Source organism: Diceros bicornis, chromosome 14 (assembly GCF_020826845.1).
Source record: "Diceros bicornis minor isolate mBicDic1 chromosome 14, mDicBic1.mat.cur, whole genome shotgun sequence".
NCBI lineage: Eukaryota > Metazoa > Chordata > Mammalia > Perissodactyla > Rhinocerotidae > Diceros > Diceros bicornis.
In genome coordinates this window covers 2147924-2167592 of record NC_080753.1, presented here as the reverse complement: position 1 = coordinate 2167592, position 19669 = coordinate 2147924, and the positions used below count along the sequence as shown (strand labels likewise).

Genomic DNA, 19669 nt, shown 5'->3' with positions numbered 1-19669 from the left:
TGTTTATTTCTTTGTTCCTCAAGGATCTCAGTCTTTTTAACAATATCGGTGTACAGTCATGCGGCACTTAACAACAGGGATACATTCTGAGAAATGTGTTAGGCTATTTCATTGGTGTGTGAACATCACAAAGTGTACTTACACAAACCTAGATGGTGTAGCCTGCTGCACACCTAGGCTACATGGTACCGATCTTCTGGGACCACCATCGTACATGTGGTCCATTGTTGACCGAAACGTTGTTATGTGGCGTATGACTGTACTCTCAAAAATAGTCACTGTTAGTGAAAATAATCCTTGGGCTTGAGGCTAATTAGTCTATTTTTATAATTGCCTATTTTAGGATACAAAAATATTGTAAGAAAGTGTAATGATTTGTACCTCACTTAAGTTCAGCTGTGAGAAAATGCTGAATATTGTGCCACTGCATCTCAGCAACTGTCCAGTGGAGTTGATTAATCCCATTATTCAGTCAGTTCAGTTCACGCTTTCTTGACTTGACTAGAAGCAGATATCACTCAGCTGATTGTTTAAAATGCTTGATCAAGAATCCCAATGTATACACAGATACACAAAGAATAGGAAAGTGTGTTTGTTCTTTTTTGCTCATGTATTCTTCCTCCAGACCAAAATAGTAGTGTGGAAACCTTTTGATTACTATTCTCTGAAATATTCTTTTTCCTTGCTATTTCATGTACTTAGAATCCTTCTATTTCCCTTAGGAATATCCTGTAGGAGCAGAGACTACTGCCTCAAATGTAAATTTTTTTAAATGTTCTTTTTTGAAAATGAAAGAATTGTTTGTAGAATAGAACTAATTTAGGCTATCACTTATCCTCAATTAATGGAAAAATTGTTACATAGGTGTTTTAACTTGGTTCTTTGGAACTCAAACACATTTTCTTAGGAGAATTATAAGTTTTGGTTAATTTAGATTTAATGACCAGACCACAAAACTTTTAAACCACAATATCAGTGAATGACAATGCGATGTGCCTGAAAGATAGTGTTATAAAAAGTAGTGGTGTGAAACTCAGAAGCCATGTGTAATGGTATTTCTACAAGAAAATTCGTCACTAGTTTCCATGTTGAATGCTATAGTAGAATTCATGGAGGCATTATCTTGTAGTGCTTGAGAGAGCATGTTTGGAGCCATTTCTGTCACTTACTAGCTTTGGGATGGTAAATATTGAGTGGTTTCCACTCGAAAGATAGGAAGATTGAAGGGACCCAGATGTGGTGCACGAGTCAGGAAGGAAAGATGAGGGCATCCGCAAGGCAGAGGGTGTAAAGGAGCTCTAGGAGTGAGGCTTCTTGAGGCTTCTTAATGGTGTAATTCCCTTGAGCTTTTATGAGCACCCACTGTGTCAGGTACTGAGCTAGGTGCTGAGAAGAGAACAGGGCCTCTGTCTTGAAAGAGCTTTGACTTCTCCTCTTCCCTTAGTAAGTAACAGTTCAGCATTGGGATGGGCAGAAGAAACTCACCAGTGAGATGGGACTTCTTGTGCTTTTAACATGGAGAAACATATATGAGCTGGGCCTATAAATGCCTGTATAAGGAAGATGTCCCTCCACATATAATTTTCAAATAGATTTAACATGTAATATTTGTGAAGGAGAAAACACATGAACCACATTTTAACTTAGAAAAAATATTTTTCTCTAAAAGGAAATGTTTATTGGTAAAATTTATGATTAGTAATGCAAGAAAACAAGCTTCTCTTTTCAAAGGCAAAGATTTATTTTAAATAGCTTAGACAGTATTAGCGCTTTATTGCTAATTTGTTAATCTAACTTCAGCATGATTATTTGTAAGGTTTTTAATTTTCTTTCAAGTAAGGATGGCTTTTATGTCATATATTACTTTGGACTTTATTGATATAATGTAGAAAATATCATAATTAAAAGAGCCTTTATATTTAATTTCAGGAGGCAGTTACTAAATGAAATGTCAACTTTATTCCAAATTATTTGCTTAAAATATTTTATCAGAACATAAAAATCTAAAGCAAACCCATACTTTAATTTTAAATAAGTAAATAATAGTGGTAGAATAAAATTATTAGTACCTTACACATAGTATTTACTCAAAATATATTTGTTGGATGAATGAATGAAATAGCACAATACAGTTTTGTTGTTACTGGAAAAGTATGTAGGCATCAACACATCTTATAGCAGTTTCCTAGGGATTTTAAAAATCAAGACTCATCTTCAGTAAATATTTATTGGTAATACTTTGTGTTCTTCTTAAACTTTTTATTACTATTTATATTTTCTTTTCTGTTTATTGTGAATTTCAGTTTATCCTTGAATGCATCTTCTAGGAAAGATCTAAAAATACTATTAACTAAAATAAAACTATTGCATATTTTGAACTATTAACATTATTTTTATCCTAGCAAAATTAAATTGTAGGTGCTAGATAATATTTCCATAAAACACTGTCAACTAAACATTATTATATTTACCAGTTTTAATAAGTGGATATAAAGTAGTTCTTGATTAGAGGATGTATTATATTGCCTTCTACTATTTAGCACTTTTCTTGAGTTTTCAAATAAGTGTATATTTAAAAGTCTTAAACTCCGCCATGCTTTGAAAAATGTATCTGAACTCTATTCCCTCTTTTAAAATAATGCCTTGGATTCCTTTCTGCTTTTGCCTTTTTCTTTTGTCCTAGATGAATGATGTACATTTTTTTGATGACATATAAATACCGGTTTTGTGCAAGGAGCTCTTACTGAAAATGGAAATCACAGTTTTGGAATCTAGGCTTTGGCAAGTCATGTAACCGTTCTGGGCCCCAGTATCTACACTTGTAAAAGTAGGAGGTTGACCTAGCTGACCTCTGAGATCCCTGCCAACTTGAAAATTCTGAGAAATTAAAACATAAAAATCATGTTGGATTATGAAATGTTGAGTGGCGCATACATTTAAATAGAAAAAAGAACAAAGTAGTATAAACTTGAATGTACATCATTTGTAATTCTAGTAAGCTAATTAACTAACAGATTCTGCTTTAGTGTTCTAATCTAACTGCACTATGAGATCAATACTAAGTCTATTAATAACAAGTTGGAAAATTCTAGTAAATTCTGTTGTAAAAGGAGTATAGTAACTAGTGCTGTGTGCAATCCTTATAACTAGCCAAGGCCAACATGCAGGTCCTTTATGAGCGCCTTCTCAGAAGAAAACAGCCACGAGCCCAGAAAGACAGCTGTCTAGGTACGTTTGCAAATAGGTTAAGTAAATAATTCATTTTAACTAGTGTGAAATTTTTTAATTTAGTGTCAAATTTCATAAATATGTATTTATTAATATAGCATGTTTCTACCACCCTTATTTAAGAACTTACTTTTAGAATCAATTTGGTTTGTAAATAAGCTTTGTTTAATTTGTTATTTAATGGTAATATTGACGTGGAAATGGTAAATGCAAAGATTTCTTTGGCTTTTTCCATATTATTTTTAGAGTTCCTACAAAGAGCACTTTTTGGAAATGATATTTATTGCCAGAATTTGTTGTTTTAATAATATTGCCTTAAATTTGTTCAAAGTCATTTTATCTTTGGGTAGGGCTAATGATAATGAAATATGGCTTAAAAACTGATCATTTCTTAATGTATATGAATATTGAATTACTATAATGTGCACCTGAAACTAATAGGATATTGTATATCGATTATACTTCAGTTAAAAAAAGAAACTGAAGCTGAATTCATGCATTACAGAAATAAGAAAAACATCTTCAGTATCCAGTTTTGTTTTTTGAGTAAATTTGCACTTTTATTATTTATTGCTTTAACCTTAAAAAGCAAAATATTATCAAATCACCACTATTCAGTTGTGTTACATACTTTAAAGGAAATATTCTGATCTCATTATTTTATTGATATATTTCCCTATGTATTTCAGACTTTTCTTGAGTAGCAAGAGTACTTAATTTACTATCTTTCTATAAGTATATTGCAAGTTTTTACTTTGTGTTAAATAGACCATCACAATTACCTTTTTTAAAAAGTTATTAAAAGGTGTAGAAATAAAAAATAAAGTCACAGTGTTCATTTCTCAATTTTCAGAAGTATGAACAAAAGGAAATTAAGGAGCCAAAGTCTTTCTCAACATTTCTCAGATGAAAACTAGCTCAGAAATATTTAAGTTGGGTCAGTTTTCACTAAAACTGTTAAAGGAGAAACTGATTTTCTTATCAGGAAGGCAAAAAGGAAGGTTGCATATTTATTTACGGTCATTATTTTGGAATGTAATTTTATATTCTCATATAAAGTAACTGTAAAATTAAAGAATTCATAGTATGAAAGTGTGATCATTTATGACATTTTTTAGTGTTCTTTTTAGCAATAAAAATTTACTTCTTCTTTAAACTATTGTGTTGCCAGCCTATGAGTTTACATGTGAGCATTCTAAATAATTTTACAGAATGCTGCGTATATAAAAAGGCCTATGTAAAGAAGGGCCCAGTTTTTGGTTGGGTGGGAAAAGACTTGATTCAAAACTAAAGTCTAATGAAGTTAGCTAAATAATACTTTTTGTGAGGTATCTTTTATCCTTCACACCTAGCATTGTATTGGCATTTTCTGAGCTATAAATATCTGCTGAATGAATGAACAGGTGAATGGGTGGATGGATTTAGAAAATAAATTTAAGACACTTTTACCCTTTGACCAAGCACCCCCCCTTTTGTTAACCTGCATCTTAGAGATAAGAGTAGTAGTATGTAAAGATATATGTACAAGCATGTTTATTGCAGTATCGTTCTTAGTGGCAGAACACTGAAAACAGAGAGAAATGCCCATCATTCGACAAAGAGTGGAATGTAAAAGAAATTTTGAGGCATCCACACCAAGGAATAGCATGTGGCCACTGTAAGAAATGCTTTAGGGCTACATACCAGACCTCCATGGAGTGCCGCTGAGAGAAAAAAGCAAAGCTGCAGAAACATGTAAAATACAATCCCATTTTTGTAAAACAGTGACTCCAAAACTCATATATGAATACGTGTATTTGAAAAATGTGGAAGGAAATGTTCCAGGCTGTAACCTTGGAATAGCAACAGAAGCCAAGTAAAAAAAAAAAATTTGTAGAAGATAATGATCACATTTATACGTTTCTATGAAATGGTATAAATAGATACATATCATTTTAAAAAAAAGTTAATTAAAATAGAATTTTAAATTCAGTTAAAAATCCTTAATGATTTTGATATCATATCAACTCAAAGATTTTGAAGTTGTCTTCCTTTTAAACATTCTCTAAGATGTTTGCGTTAAAGTAGCTCTCACTTGCCATAATGCATGTGTACCAGTTTATGCATTTAGGCTCTTGTATGTAAAGGTTAGAAAAATGTATCAAAACTCAAAACTTTAAAGAGTTTATTTTCATTTTTTTTTTAATTCATAGGTAGGATATGTAACCTGCTAAGACTAATTTCACTAATTTTCTTCTATCACAGGAAAAGATCAAGAGTAATGTGAAAACATGTTGGCATATGGAAATTATGATTGTAATACAGAGTCTGCTGCGGATTTTTTTTTTTTTTATTTTGAAAACCTAATATCAGAAGCCACTGATGTTAGGTTTATCTGACACTGAAATGATTTGTGAAATCTTAGCAAATTTTGTTAATCAATGGGTTGACCAAATTTGTGATCTGTTTCTTGGTACATGTTAATATCCAAATACAATTTTATATATTTTGTGAATTACAAAATATACGTTTGTCCGACTGATTTAGTTACCAATAGAGTATTTGTTGTTCCTATCATAGTTTGGTTGTATTTATCACATAATTGTAACTGCTTATTTTATCAAATTTCAATGTTTATCATTCTTTTTATCAAGTAGTAAACATTCAGTCTACCTTATGAGATAGTGAGCTGATGAATGAATTCAAGGATGTCATAGGCTGTATTCTTGCCTTTGTTTGAGAATGATCAGTTAAACTCTCTTTCAGCAACAAGATTATGGAATTTTGTGTGATCATAACTACGCTATTATAGTTCTTTTAGGAGAACTCATTTTAGTTTTATTTTTTATTTAAAATTAAGTGTATCTAAACATGATATTTCAGGCCTTACTGAAATTTCTTCCCTGCAGAAAATTAATAATAAATCTTTCTATTCTGTTAGTTTCTGTATTCCCTTGTAAATATTACCATTTTAATTGTAAATTAATCTGTACACCTCCTTTATAGATGTTTATAGCATACATTAACTAAATCAGGATTGTATGGGAAAAATTTACCTCGGTTTAGACAATCTTACAGAAAACTGAATTTTATTAAACTAAATTAGAAACGTACTTTTTGTGGAAAAGAGTTTTGTCATTCATTTTCACTAAATAGCCTGTACTCCATGTATATTTTAATTATGTTTTGGTTATAAAAATTAATTTCACTTGAACTTTTTAGGAATAGCTTTTGTGAAGAGTAAGACATGTACCCATATAACACAAATGCTAAGCTTCACTGGAGCCTGCACTGTATGAAATACAATAGAACCTGGTTGCATGTTTTGTCTGTTCTGTGGTGCAGTTGTGCAAGTTACTTCAGGTGTGTAGTCAATATTTCCTTGACAGTGGTAGCCTCTTATGAGAACTGGAACACTCTATTTAATGATAAGAACATAGAATTTAGTAGTTATCACATTACCTACATGATCAATGTGTTTATGAAAATATATTACATTGAAATTTAAATCATTGAATACAGTCCAGGTATTTCTCAACCAGGTATTTCTGGTTTTTTAAAGGTAATTTATTTATATAATTTCAAAAATAGTTTTCAGATCTACCATTGAAATATTTCCTCTAATTACTCTTTACTCCTTTCAGAGGAAATGGATGTAGAAGCTCGACTTACTGAACTGTGTGAAGAAGTTAAGGTATTTGGATTGTTTAAATTCACATTATCAAGTTATTTGATTGGATTGGATTGGATTCTGTTTTCCATTCTACATGTTTTGTCTAAGAAAACTTAATAGGACCGGCCCCGTGGCTTAGTGGTTAAGTGCGCGCTCCGCTGCTGGCAGCCCGGGTTCGGATCCTGGGTGCGCACCGACACACTGCTTCTCTGGCCATGCTGAGGCGCGTCCCACATACAGCAACTAGAAGGGTGTGCAACTATGACATACAACTATCTACTGGGGCTTTGGGGGTAAAAATAAATAAAATTATTAAAAAAAAAAAGAAATGAAAGAAAACATAATAATTATTTATCCTTCCTAAAATGCAAAGATAAAATGGTTGATCATGGTAGAACTACAATTTAGTTCATCAAAAGACATTTGACGTCAGCATAAAGTTAATTTATCTTTAAAATGTGTATTATTCTGCATATAAATGAAATAGCAAAGGCAATTAACTGATCAAAAGTGTGCATTTTCTTATGTCCACTCAAAAAATTTCTGAACAACTTTTTAAAGCACCACTGAAACTTACATTTTTTGTAAAATGATATCATTTAGAAATGAAAATTTGTTCTATTTCAACAGGTCACTTCGTATCTCAGACCATTTTTCCACCATTTCATTCTTCCAATTAAATTGAATAGATTTTTCTTTTTCTTTTTTTTTGCCATGGAACTAAATATTTTGACTATTTTAAGGTCACTGTGTATGTATTTCACTCTTGGTTAGCTACGTTAATGGAAGAAATCAGAGACATGAATGAAACAAAAATATGTATTTGGCTTTGGAATGTATTTCTGTATGTAAATTTGAATGAGGGTTAGACCACTTTTAAAAAGGTATTTATCTTCTTGTAAAATCATATATATGCAGGGTACACAAGTAATTTTGTTTACTATCCTAGAGGCATTCCCACAGTTCAAAAAGATAAGTATTTTCTTTTTTTTTTTGCGTGTAAGGAAGATTAGCCCTGAGCTAACATCTGTCGCCAATCCTCCTCTTCTTGCTGAGGAAGACTGGCCCTGGGCTAACATCCGTGCCTATCTTCCTCCACTTTATATGGGACGCTGCCACAGCATGGCTTGACAAGCGGTGTGTCAGTGCACACCTGGGATCTGAACCCCGGGCCGTCACAGCGGAGTGCACGCACTTAGCCGCTATGCCACCAGGCAGGCCCAATAAGTATTTTCTTTTAACAATCACTAATGTTACTGTAGTTGTTTCCCAAAAGAACATTAAACACTTAGAAATAATGTTAAGATGAGTGCGATTAATACGAAAAAAAATCTACAATGTTTCACTGAGATATTAAAGACAATTTGAGTAAATAAACGTATGATACTCCTAGATAGAAAGAGAAATAATAACTGAAAGATACCACTTATTCTCAAATTAATATTAATACATCCATATCAAAATCCCATTGGAAATTTTAAAATTTAACCTATTTTAAAGATCACTTCAAAGGTAAGTATGACTAAGAAAAACTTTTGAAAAATAATATTAATGTAGAGGGACTTGCCCAACTGGATGCTGAAATATATATAAAACTACAGTAATGGAAGTAGAGTAGGACTTCTCTAAAAGAATAGAAAGACAAATCAGTGGAACCAAATAGCCCTGAAACAGTCACTGATAAGTTTAAAAACTGAATATATGATAAAATATCACAAACAATGGGTTTTATAAATGGTATGGTAAAATTAGTTATTTATACCATGCTATTGAAGCAAAACAAATTCTAAAAGGACTAAACAGTTAAATGTCCAAAAAAATTTACATATGCATGTACATATAAACAGTCTGATCTTGGGATATGAAATAACTTCTTCAGAGTTAAGTGAAGGATAAAATACGATATTGATGATTTGACACTTCTTTAAAACAAAATACATTGTAACTAAAGTTGAAAACGAGCAATAGACTGAAAGAAAATATTTGCAGTATTTAAAACTGGAAATGATTAATACGGGATATAGAGAGCTCGCATGTATCAGTTTCAAAACACGCTTGTGGAAAGGGGTCTACGTAGAGGCAGTGTACAAGTAGGCAGTTCTTAGCAGAACAAGTTAGATGCTGAAATAACACTGATTCTTACTGATAACCAGGGAAACGCAGAATAAAGTGGTTTTTTGCTCATGAAATTTGCAAAAATGAAAGTGACTGCTGATCTGCGTTGTTGATGAGGGTGTAGGGAAACTAGTATCTGCATACACTGTTGGTAATCGTGGAAACTGGTCCATTTTTTGAGGTCAGTTCATCAGTCTGTTTTAAAATGTTTATTAAATACACATAACAGTTTTTGTTTAAAAATCTATTCCACAAATGTCCTAATACATATGGGCAAACATGAATATAAAGAGTTGCAACATTAATTATTATAAATTCCCATGTAACCATTTGAAAGAATTACATGAATTTCTATGCGTTGACATGGATTATTTAACTCAAGAAATATTTATTGATCCTGGTGCCAAGTACTGTTTTCATGGTGAAAAGCTCTTCAGGATATATTAATTGAAAAAATAAATTAGAGAAAAATATGAATATCGTTTTGTGTATGTTAAAAAAACAAAAAGCTATGTATATTTTTGATTATGGGATTACATATAAAATATTTCAAAGGAGATATATATATATATATATATGTATTCCAGACTGTTAACAATAATCCAGTAGAGGGGCATGAAGGATGGGATTTTAAAGAAAAATTTTTATTCTTTGCTCTATATCCATCTATACTAAATTTTTAAAAATAATACATATGTATTCATATATTACTAATAAACTTTTTTAGATACACTTTTAAATTTCAGTATGTAAATGGACATCATAAAATTTAACATCAACAACCTAGGGTAAATTTTGACGGCAGATAGAAGAGTCAGTTGATGTACTAATATTTAAAGAGCTTTTATAAATGAATAAGAAAACCTGTAACTTTCCATTTTTCATATTAATATGTTAGACATCCAATTAGAAAAAGGCTAATAAATATATGAAAAGTATTCAATTTTACTAATCATCAAAGAAACAAAAATTTAAATATTCTGATAGTGTTTTAACCTATCAGATTTGCTGTGCTGTTTTAGTAACAAAGTAATGCCTGTTGAGATGTGGTGAGATGCAGATTCTCACACCTCATAGATCGTTCTCAGAGATGAGTTTGGCAGTGTGTATCCAAAGCCTTGTAATTTATAATATTGTAAAAATCTTAACCTGAATAAATACCCAACAGTAGGAGAATGGTTAAGCAAATTATGAGACACTCATAATCTAAAAAAGTTGTACAACCTTAAAAATGGTGCTTTCAAACAAATGTTTGATGATGTAAGAAAACACTCATCTTGTGTAATTCAGTGAAAATGGCATAAAATATATATATAATTCTAGCTTTTTCTCTATATAACTGAAAATAATTGAAGACTGTACACTAAAATGAACTTTATTTTCTTCGTTTTTGCTTTCCCCTATTTTCCAAGTCTATTAAAGTAAGCAATATTTTGTCATCACACAAGAGCAGTGAATGCTGTGAAAAAGTATATATCTATATAAGACAATAAATGTTATTTGAAAGAATATTATGGAAATGTAAGATATTATTATTCCCACATTTATACCTATAAAAGATCTTGTCAAACTTAATTCTAATTTCCTTTTTAACATAAAAAACAATTTTATTATTATTTATATTTTGAGACTTATTGTAAAGATTTATGTAAACCAGAGGAGTAATTTATTTATACTGGAAGAGGTGCTTTCCCAATAATGAAAATACTAAATTCCTCTCTCAGAACCTTGGTGCCATGATGCCTGAGAAATAAAATGAATAATTACAAGGTTTCTAGACAGCCTTGCTCTCAGGAAGAGAAGAGTTGGGTACTCTCTTGAGCTTGTGGCAAGGCCAGGAGGGTGAGTGCAGCTTGCGTGTGGAGTGCACTGGGTGGGGTGCTGCTCTGGCTCTGACACTGCTGTTCAGTGACGGGTGGTGCCTGTCCGAGTCTGCTTTTCCTCACCTCTGTTAGCACCCTTCTGGGAGCAGTGCTGCAGGTTTCAGCTGATTCTAGAGTACATTTTAATCTTCTGTGTGTTCTTAAAAGAGACATGAAAAACTTGTTAGCTTCATTTCTAATACGTTTATAAACCATTTCCTGGCGCAAAACGCATGCGTAGATTTATTATATGTTAATGAATCAGTATTTATCAGATGTTGACTTTGTTAGCTTCCATTCCAGAATTCTGGAATTTATCAACGTTTTCACTTGATCTATAAATTCTGGGACCTTTTTCCTTATCTGAAGCCTATAATTCCTTGTTCATTCGTTCATTTATTTATTCGGTAAATATTTATTGAGTGACTACTGTGTACTAGTAACCAGAGTCACAAAAGTGAATAAGACACAACCCCTTCCCTTCTTACTAATTTTGCTGAATTTTTGTTTTATGTGTTCTCTGAGTTAGAATAGATAAATGGAAGCTTGGTTTGAGTGGGGGAAGAAAAGCCTGCTGAATTGCACACTTCAACAAGAAGTAAAACTGACAGTAGGGTATCATATGTGGTAAGCAACGTTTGGGGATTTTTTTTTCCTTAGGAAGGGATTAGTACAATTTGGGACATGTTGAACTTGAGCAACTTTCTTTTCACCTCCAAATACACTCATCCCGTAGGTAATGGGTCTAGAGCTCAGGAGAGATGTGATCCGGAGACACAGATTCAGCAGTCGTCGGTATATAGGTGGTAAATGAAACTATGGGATTGGCTTCCAACCTCAACCTGAACAGACTGTTTTTACCTTCTATAGGGTAGGGCAGTGAAATCAGCATCTGTATATTTGAGGTAGATTTCCTAGTGTTATTAGTAATTAAAGGCAAATTTTTGCAGCAGGATATCTGCCTGAAAATTGACTGCTGCCTCAGTGAATTAAGGAAAAGCCTGTCCTCGTAATGAAAATGCTTGTCCAAAGGAGAAGCAGTCATTCTGATTTAATAGTCTTTTATTATTCTTTATTCAGAAATCCTTATTTTATCAATTTGAGAAAACCAAATGCCTTTTAGAAGATTCTGCATTTAATAGTACAATTCAGTACTTTTAACTTTTATCATCAGTTTAGGTGAATATTTAAATAAATGGGATAATGTAATACCACTATTAGAACACTCATAATACTATAACTGTTTACTTGCTTTTCTTTCCTCACTAGACCGTGAGTTTCTTGTATTAATCTTTGTGAAGTGTGGGCCCTAGCATTTAAAGTGTGCTCAGGGAATAGTGGATGGTTGAATTGTTAGAAAAGAGAAAGAGAGACAACTCTGTAAGAGATTACCACAAAACAAAACAGAGCCCAGGAACATAGGAGTGAGGGAGAAGCACTACTTTTCTGTCTCAGCCTTTCTGAGGAGTTACAGATCTTTTAAGTACTTTACTTAGCTGATTGGAGAAAAAATCTGATTTTAAGATTTCATTATCTTTCAAAAGTCTTATAATTTTCATCGTGATTTGTGCCTTGTGTTTAAAATTCCCAGTATTTTAGTATTTGAAGTTGATCATGCTCTATAGAATCCTGATTTGTAATTTTAGACTATATTTGACATTATTTCAGTAACAAGATAGCTCAGATATTGAAATATCAGTTAAGTTGTTGAAAATCGCTATAGTAACTATCAAATAGAAAAGAGCCATTGGTCAATTGATCTCTCTGTACACACACACACACACATTTCTTTTTAAAACTAAAAATTTGCCTTTGTTAACGTTCTCAATAATATATTTAGATATGTTATGGTAAGTCTCAGGAAGCAATGAAGTTTTTTTCCTTGTCATTTCAGAAAATAGAAAATCCTGATGAACTGGCAGAACTTATAAATATGAATCTTGCACAACTTTGCTCACTTCTGATGGCTTTATGGGGACAGTTTCTGGAAGTTATAACACTACATGAAGAACTAAGACTATTGTTAGCACAAGAGCACCATACTTTAAGGGTAAGTTAAAGAAAAGTGATGGTAGAACATTTTAATGAGCATTTCATTTATCTTTAGAAATTGCTTATGAGTAAAAAGCCTGATTTTTACCTAATATGTTGATAAATCAGAAAAGAGACATTTATCATTGTGTTATTGGTTGATTTCTAAAGTTAATAACAGAACAATACAGTTGAGCACATGACCTATCTCAGTTACAACTTCTGCTAGTAGGAAAAACTACCCAAATGTAATAAAATAGGAAAATATATGACAGAATAGTCCCTGGAACCCAAGAACAGGAATTATACCCAGGTCTCATTAGGAACAGAACCAGGAACTGGAGAGCCATCTCAGACTGTTACACAATCTCTCTCTCCAACTTTTCCTCCTTTCCCTCCCCTCCTCCCTCTTCCCTCACCTCCTTTGGGGACTTGTATTATGAACTTGGAAGGTTGCGGGGAGTGGTCTAGACATGCGTGTTTGCTCTAGGCCTAGCGTGGACGTGAGGCAGAAATTTTTGTGTTTTATTGTACAGCATGGCAAGAGGCTTTGAGATATTAAACATCTGACTACCTTTCCAGTCTTATCTCCTTATATACTCTGTATGCACACTCATTTTCCTAACCTACTAGTAGTTCCTCAAAAACATCATGTTTATTTTCTTTTTTCCTTTTTCTTTTCTTAGTTATAAAATGCAACATATAATCAAATCAGAAAAGTGCATAAAACATGCGCATTTTAACAAATAATTAAAAGTGCATACTCTTTTAACTGTTGCCCATATCAAGAACTAGGAAATCGTCAACACCACGGAGTCCTCCCTGTTTTTTCCAGTTTCTATTCCCTCCCTGACATTTAGAAGTCGTCACCATCTGTCTTCTGTGAGGAGGTCCTCACTGGTCTGAGTCGTAGCACCTGTGTGTGCACACTGAATAACAGAGGGTGTTTCAGCTGCTTACATTACCAGCCTGTTACTGAATTCCATATAAACGACGTCATATGGTGTGTATTCTTGGTTACTTGCTTCTTTCACTCAAGATTTTGTTTGTGAGATTTATCCATGTTTTTGTCGATAGCTATAGATTGTTCATTTTCATTCCGTGATGTATTTCATTTGATTATACCCACAATTTGTTTATCCATTCTGCTGTTCATGGACATTTGGATTACTTCCAACTTGTAGCTACTACAAACCAAGCTGCTGTGAACATTCTTGTACATATTTCCCAGCATACCAGTGTCTCTGATGTATTTACCTGCGAGGGAAATTGCTGTGTCATAGGATATGCACAACTTCGATCTTACTAGCTAATACCACACTGTTTTCCAAAGTGGGGCCAGTTCTCGCTCCCACCAGCGCTGTGTGAGAGTCACTGTCACTCTGCACACTCCTCAGCTCTTGATATTGGCTGGTAGGCTTCTTGAATTTTGCCACTCTGATGAATGTGAAATGGTATGTCACTGTGGTTTAGTTTGCATTTCTCGAGTGACTTGTGCAGTTGAGCACTGTTTTATGTGATTTTGGCTATGTAGATTTCCTCTGTGTGAAGTCCCTGTACAAATTGCTTGCCTGTTTTTCTATAGGATTCCCTTTCTTTTTCTTCTTGATTTGTAATACTTCTATGTATTCTAAATACTAGTCCTTTGTTATATGTTTTATAAATAAATCTCTCATTTCATGGTTTTTTTTTTCACTGTCTTTTGATGAGCTAGAGGTCTTAATTTTAGTGTAGATGGAACAGAAGAGAAAGGCTACGCGTAGACATATCCGTATTTGGACATAATATATGCAGATAAGCAAGGAACAGGTGAGATTTTCAATAAATGATGTTGGGACAATTGAGTATCTGTGTAGAAAAAATATTATATAAAATTCAGTTTCAGGTGGATTGAAGACGAACGTGAAAGGCAAAATCATAAAGCTTATAAAATATAGTAGAGAATTTACAGAAGAGTTACAAAATAGTACAGAATACTCCCGTATACTCTTCATCAGAATCACAAGTTACCATTTTGGCGCATTTGCTTTATCATTCCTTCCTTTTGTAGATGGGTACTTATATGAATATATACATAGGTACATTTTTTTCCTGGATTATTTGATAGTTATAGACATGATGCTCTTTTATCTCTAAATACTTAGGATGTATTGACTAGGAACAAAGATATTCTCCTAGTTAACCACAGTACAGTGACCAACTTTAGGAAATATAATATTCATACAATACTGATATCTAATGTACAATCCATGTTTAAATTTGGTCAGTTGCCTTAATAATATCCTGTGTGACAACCTTTTCCCCTTTTCCAGGATCAAATGCAGGATCACACATTGCATTCAGTTTTCATGTCCCTTTAAATTCTGTAGACTCATTTAATCTGGAATAGTTCCTTATATTTTCCTTGTCTTTCATGACTTTGACTTTTTTGAAGAATTGACCAGTAGTTTTGTAGACCATTCTTCCATTTGGGTTTGTATTATGTTTCCTTGTGAATAGATTCAGATGATACACTATTAGTGAAATACTACATTTTACTTATTTTTCAATCAGTTTTGGTAAATTATATTTTTCTAGGAGTTTATTCTGTCTAAATTTATTTATTTATTGGCATCAAATAATTCATAGTATCCTTCAATTATGTTTTTCACATCTGCAGTATCTGTAGTGTTTTCCTCTGTGTCATTCCTGGTATTAGTTATTTGTCCCTTCACTCTTTTTTTTCTTGATTGGTCCCACCTGAAGTTTGTCATTTTATTAGTTTTTCCAAAGAACCAACTTTTGATGTTAATTCTCTCTCGTATGTTCTGTTTTCTGTTTCATTAGTTTTGCTTTTGACTTCAGTATTTCCCCTTACTTTCTGTAGATTTGTTTTGCTGTCTTTTTTAAACTTCTATAAGTAGAGCCTTAGCTTATTAATTGTAGCATTCTTCTATTATACACGTTTAAGGTTATAAGCTCTCCTCTAAGTACTGCTTTAGCTGCATTCCCCAAGTTTTGATTTGTTGTGTTTTTTATCCTTCAGTTGTCAATATTGTCTCATTTTTATTTATTCTTTGATTCAGGGTTATTTGGAAGAGTTTCCTTTCCCCATTAGCATATAAAATGATTTATTAAAATAACAAATATATCTGTTCCTTCATTTTCTGCATATAAGCAGAAACAATACACTAGTTGATGACAAGATGCCATACAAACTACTTTATACAGACACCACCTCCAAATGGGAAGTCTCGCAGCCTGCCGTAACAGTTTGTTTGGGAACCTAACATCTACTGCATAGAAATCTTTGAATTAAACCAACACGTGTAAACAAAACTACTTTAAAGTATACATTGGATATGTTGTCTCATATTTAGCTATTATCATTTTTCCCTTGCTCAGAAGTCCAAGAAATTGAGTGCCTGCCCAGTCAGTATTCTTCTGAAATAAAGGACCAGAGACAGTTCTTGTTCATAAGTCACCATGTTTTGTATCACTTGACCCTGTGATCCTGAATTAGAGATTGGCACTTAGCCCAAAGGCGGTATCTACAGCTTGGACACGAGGAGGCCTAGTAATTTTTGAGGTGGCCTGCTGCATAAACTGCTGATTTGGGGCATTTTCTGTTAGAAGAGTGAGTGACTACAGTATCCAGATTGCTCCTCTTGAGTAATTTAAATATGAGACACGCAGGAAGAGACACGATTAGTAAGCAATGGCAGAAATCAAGAGAGAAGGTCATAGGCAAAAGCCATGAGACAGTAGAAGAATGAGTAAACCAGTTGTCCTCAGGTGGGGATGACAGGGGAAAGGGTTAAAAGCAGAGCAGAGTGAGTCAGAGGTAGAGAGGAATGGGAGCATGGAGGAACGACCTGCAAAGGAAACAGCAGACACTCGTTTCTGAAACAGCAGCTACTGGAGTGATATTACGGTATTAGTCTGTTATTTCATAAATGGCAATGAACAGCATTCCAGTTTCCCAAGGACTAGCTGTCTGACTACAGAGGCAGATCCCCGATGTTCTTACTTTGCCGTATATCTGTGTAAAAATCCCACACAGCGTGAGGTCACCTGAGCGTCTCTCTCTCTCGATAACTTCTTATCCAGGAGTTTGTTTCTTTATTTCCATACCTGTGAATTTATTAGTTGTCTGTTTGTTGTTGATTCCTAGCTTATCTTCATTGTGGTTAGGAAACAGTCTGTGTGATTTCAGGACTTTAATATTCTTTGAAACTTGCTTTACTTACAGCAGGAATGTATATTCTTCAGGTTGCCCCATTGTGTTCTGAATATGTCTTCTAGGTTAAGTTTGTTCAAATTTTTCATATTTTTAGAGTTTATGGCTGCTAGTCCTATCAACTACCAAGAAAAGTGTGTTAAAATCTCTCATTGTGATTATAAATTTGTTCTTATTTGTTGTTACCAGGTTGTAAGTGGCAGAGATGAGATGCAGACCCAGGCAGTATGGCTCAATAGTCTGTTTTCTTCACACTTGATATGCTACCTCTCAAAGTAGAGGAGAGAATGATAGCAAGGATCAGAGGCAGCTTTGTAGCATAATATTTTGTGGGGTTGGGGTTGTCCTGGCTGGAATAGGGACAAGAAGGTAAACTTCAATAGACAGCAAGCAACTGGTGAACACAACTTTGAAAAAATGAGGCAAAGAATGGAGGTGAGGGCAAAACTTAGGTTTATGGAAAATTAAAATGCCAAACATAAAACGTAGAGCTTCCCTTTTCTCACCCCATTCCCTTTTCTCATACCAAGATAGGGCCTATTTAACTCTTAAAGGAGTCAAGGAGGGCTAATTAAGACACAGTGAGAAAGTACCCTAATGTTACTTAACCAGGGATAATAAGCCCTGCCCTGCCCTGCCGTGTATCACAAAAACTGTGGAAATGGTGGCCTGTTATGTCTTTTGGCTCCCATTTATGTGGTTCAACAGGAACTTTGCTCATAATGTGCCTCAGTATTCTGAGAATACATTGCTAAGCCTACAGTAACCGAAGCAGGCCAAGGGTCATTCATTGTTTGTACAGGGACAGACTTGGCTATAGTAAAGTCTGTAGGCTGTCTGATAATATATTCAGAAACAGCATAATTGGACTGAGTCACAAAAGTGAACCTATGATATGGAATCTCTGCTTGTTGGAGTGAAAGCAAATAATATAGCAAAGAGTTAGAATAAAAAGAAGAAACGTAAATCTATATTGAGAAGAATAATTTAATGAATTAGTTCAATACTGGTTCTACCATGTTATTTGATATCAAAATTCAGAAAGGGCAGATTTTTGAATTCTTAGAAAATCAAGTCATCCAGAATTGTTGGATTCTATAGTGCCAGACACATTCACATCAGAGCATAGAGACTACTGTATGTGAATGGTTCTCAGTGCCCTATGTTAATTAAAAAGATAAAAGAGAGAGTGACGTCAGCATCATGCTGGCATATGATGTTTTTGTCCTGCCCACGACAACAAAAATTCAACACCTGTCCACAAACAAAAGTGACGTTATGGGAGCTGTGGGATCCAGCAGCATACACCAAGGGACTGGGAGGAGTCTCACCCCCCCCCCCATGCATCAGGTCGTAGGCAGGCAGACCTCATTCTGGGCTATGGACCCTGCAGTGGCTGTTAACTGGCTCCAGCTCCTGTTGGCTATTGTCTGGGAGCCCCTGGAGAACACTGACTTAGACAGTCACCCACAGTGAGAGAGCCTTTGTGGAAGTCCAGGCTTCCAGAGAAGTTCCAACACTCCCTTGGATCAGAAAGGTACAAGTTTGGATGGATTAGAGTTCCAGCAAGTGGAGCAGCTTATCTTTACTCACATCACCCCTCCCCTAACGTGGCACAGCTTAGGTCCGAGAGAGCTCTTTGTGGAATGTGAATCCTCCTGCAGGGGAAAGGGAACATGGATGAGTGAGCACCTGGCCTCCCCAGCTGTGCAGGACACTGCCAAGAAAGGCTTATCTCTCTCTCACCCCATTCAGAGTCCTAAATGGGGAGCTCCAGGACTCGGGGGTGGGAAGACACTGGCAGAACAGCAGATGGGACTCTCAGAAGGCATAAAAGGGACGTGGATCCTCACTGCATCGTGGACTCCCGCAAGAAGTCTGCCCGTGAGCTGCTTGGAAAGCCTCGCCCACGGATTCCCCCAGCTGGCCATGGGCATCTCCAGTGTCCCACATGCGTCACCCACACACACCCCCAGTCTGTAGCCGGCTCCCTGTGTGCACTCTGGAAGGTGGCAGCAAGAGCAAGCTTTGGCATACCCATCCCTGCAGGACAAGGAGAGATGTACAAACTTGAGCTGTAGCATCACCTTTGGGAAGCAAAAGATAGGCTGTCAGCACTCAGCCTGGTGCCTTGCAGGATGGAGAGAAGAAATACAAGCTTAAGAATTCTACCATAAGAGGGAGCAAGAAGTGTGGTATAGGTATGTCCATAGAGCATCTGAGAAAGCCTCAGAATCTCTGACAGGGCAGAAGGAAAGTATTTCTGCCCCAAAGACAGTAAATACTGAGGAGGTGACTGCTACTTCAAATGTGAAGATAGCCAGGCAAAACTCCAAGGAACGTGAAAAGTCGAGGAAACATGACACCACCAAAAGATCACAAGAACCCTCCAGTTACCGAAGGCAAAGACGTGGAGATCTGTGATTTACCCAAAAAAGAATTCAAAGTAGCTGCTTTAAAGTAACTCAGCGAGCTACAAGAAAACACAGAGAGATAATTCAGTGAAATCAGGAAAGCAATACACAAACAAAATGAGAAGTTTAACAGAGGGATAGAAGTCAT

At 34.7% G+C, this 19669-nt stretch overlaps 1 protein-coding gene across 11 annotated transcripts in view; it reads left to right on the top strand.

Annotated features, from left to right (window-relative positions):
• FAM135A (family with sequence similarity 135 member A) overlaps window positions 1-19669 on the top strand; it is a 124425-nt gene that overhangs the window by 63824 nt on the left and 40932 nt on the right. For 7 of the 11 annotated variants that reach the window (XM_058554064.1, XM_058554061.1, XM_058554069.1 and 4 more), the window contains 3 exons: window positions 3151-3228; window positions 6852-6901; window positions 12752-12907. In XM_058554064.1, coding sequence (XP_058410047.1) covers window positions 3151-3228; window positions 6852-6901; window positions 12752-12907 — 284 coding nt within the window. Of the gene's footprint in view, window positions 1-3150; window positions 3229-6851; window positions 6902-11405; window positions 11485-12751; window positions 12908-19669 lie in introns of those variants that run through there. The other 4 variants (XM_058554065.1, XM_058554068.1, XM_058554072.1 and 1 more) reach the window with 2 other exon arrangements.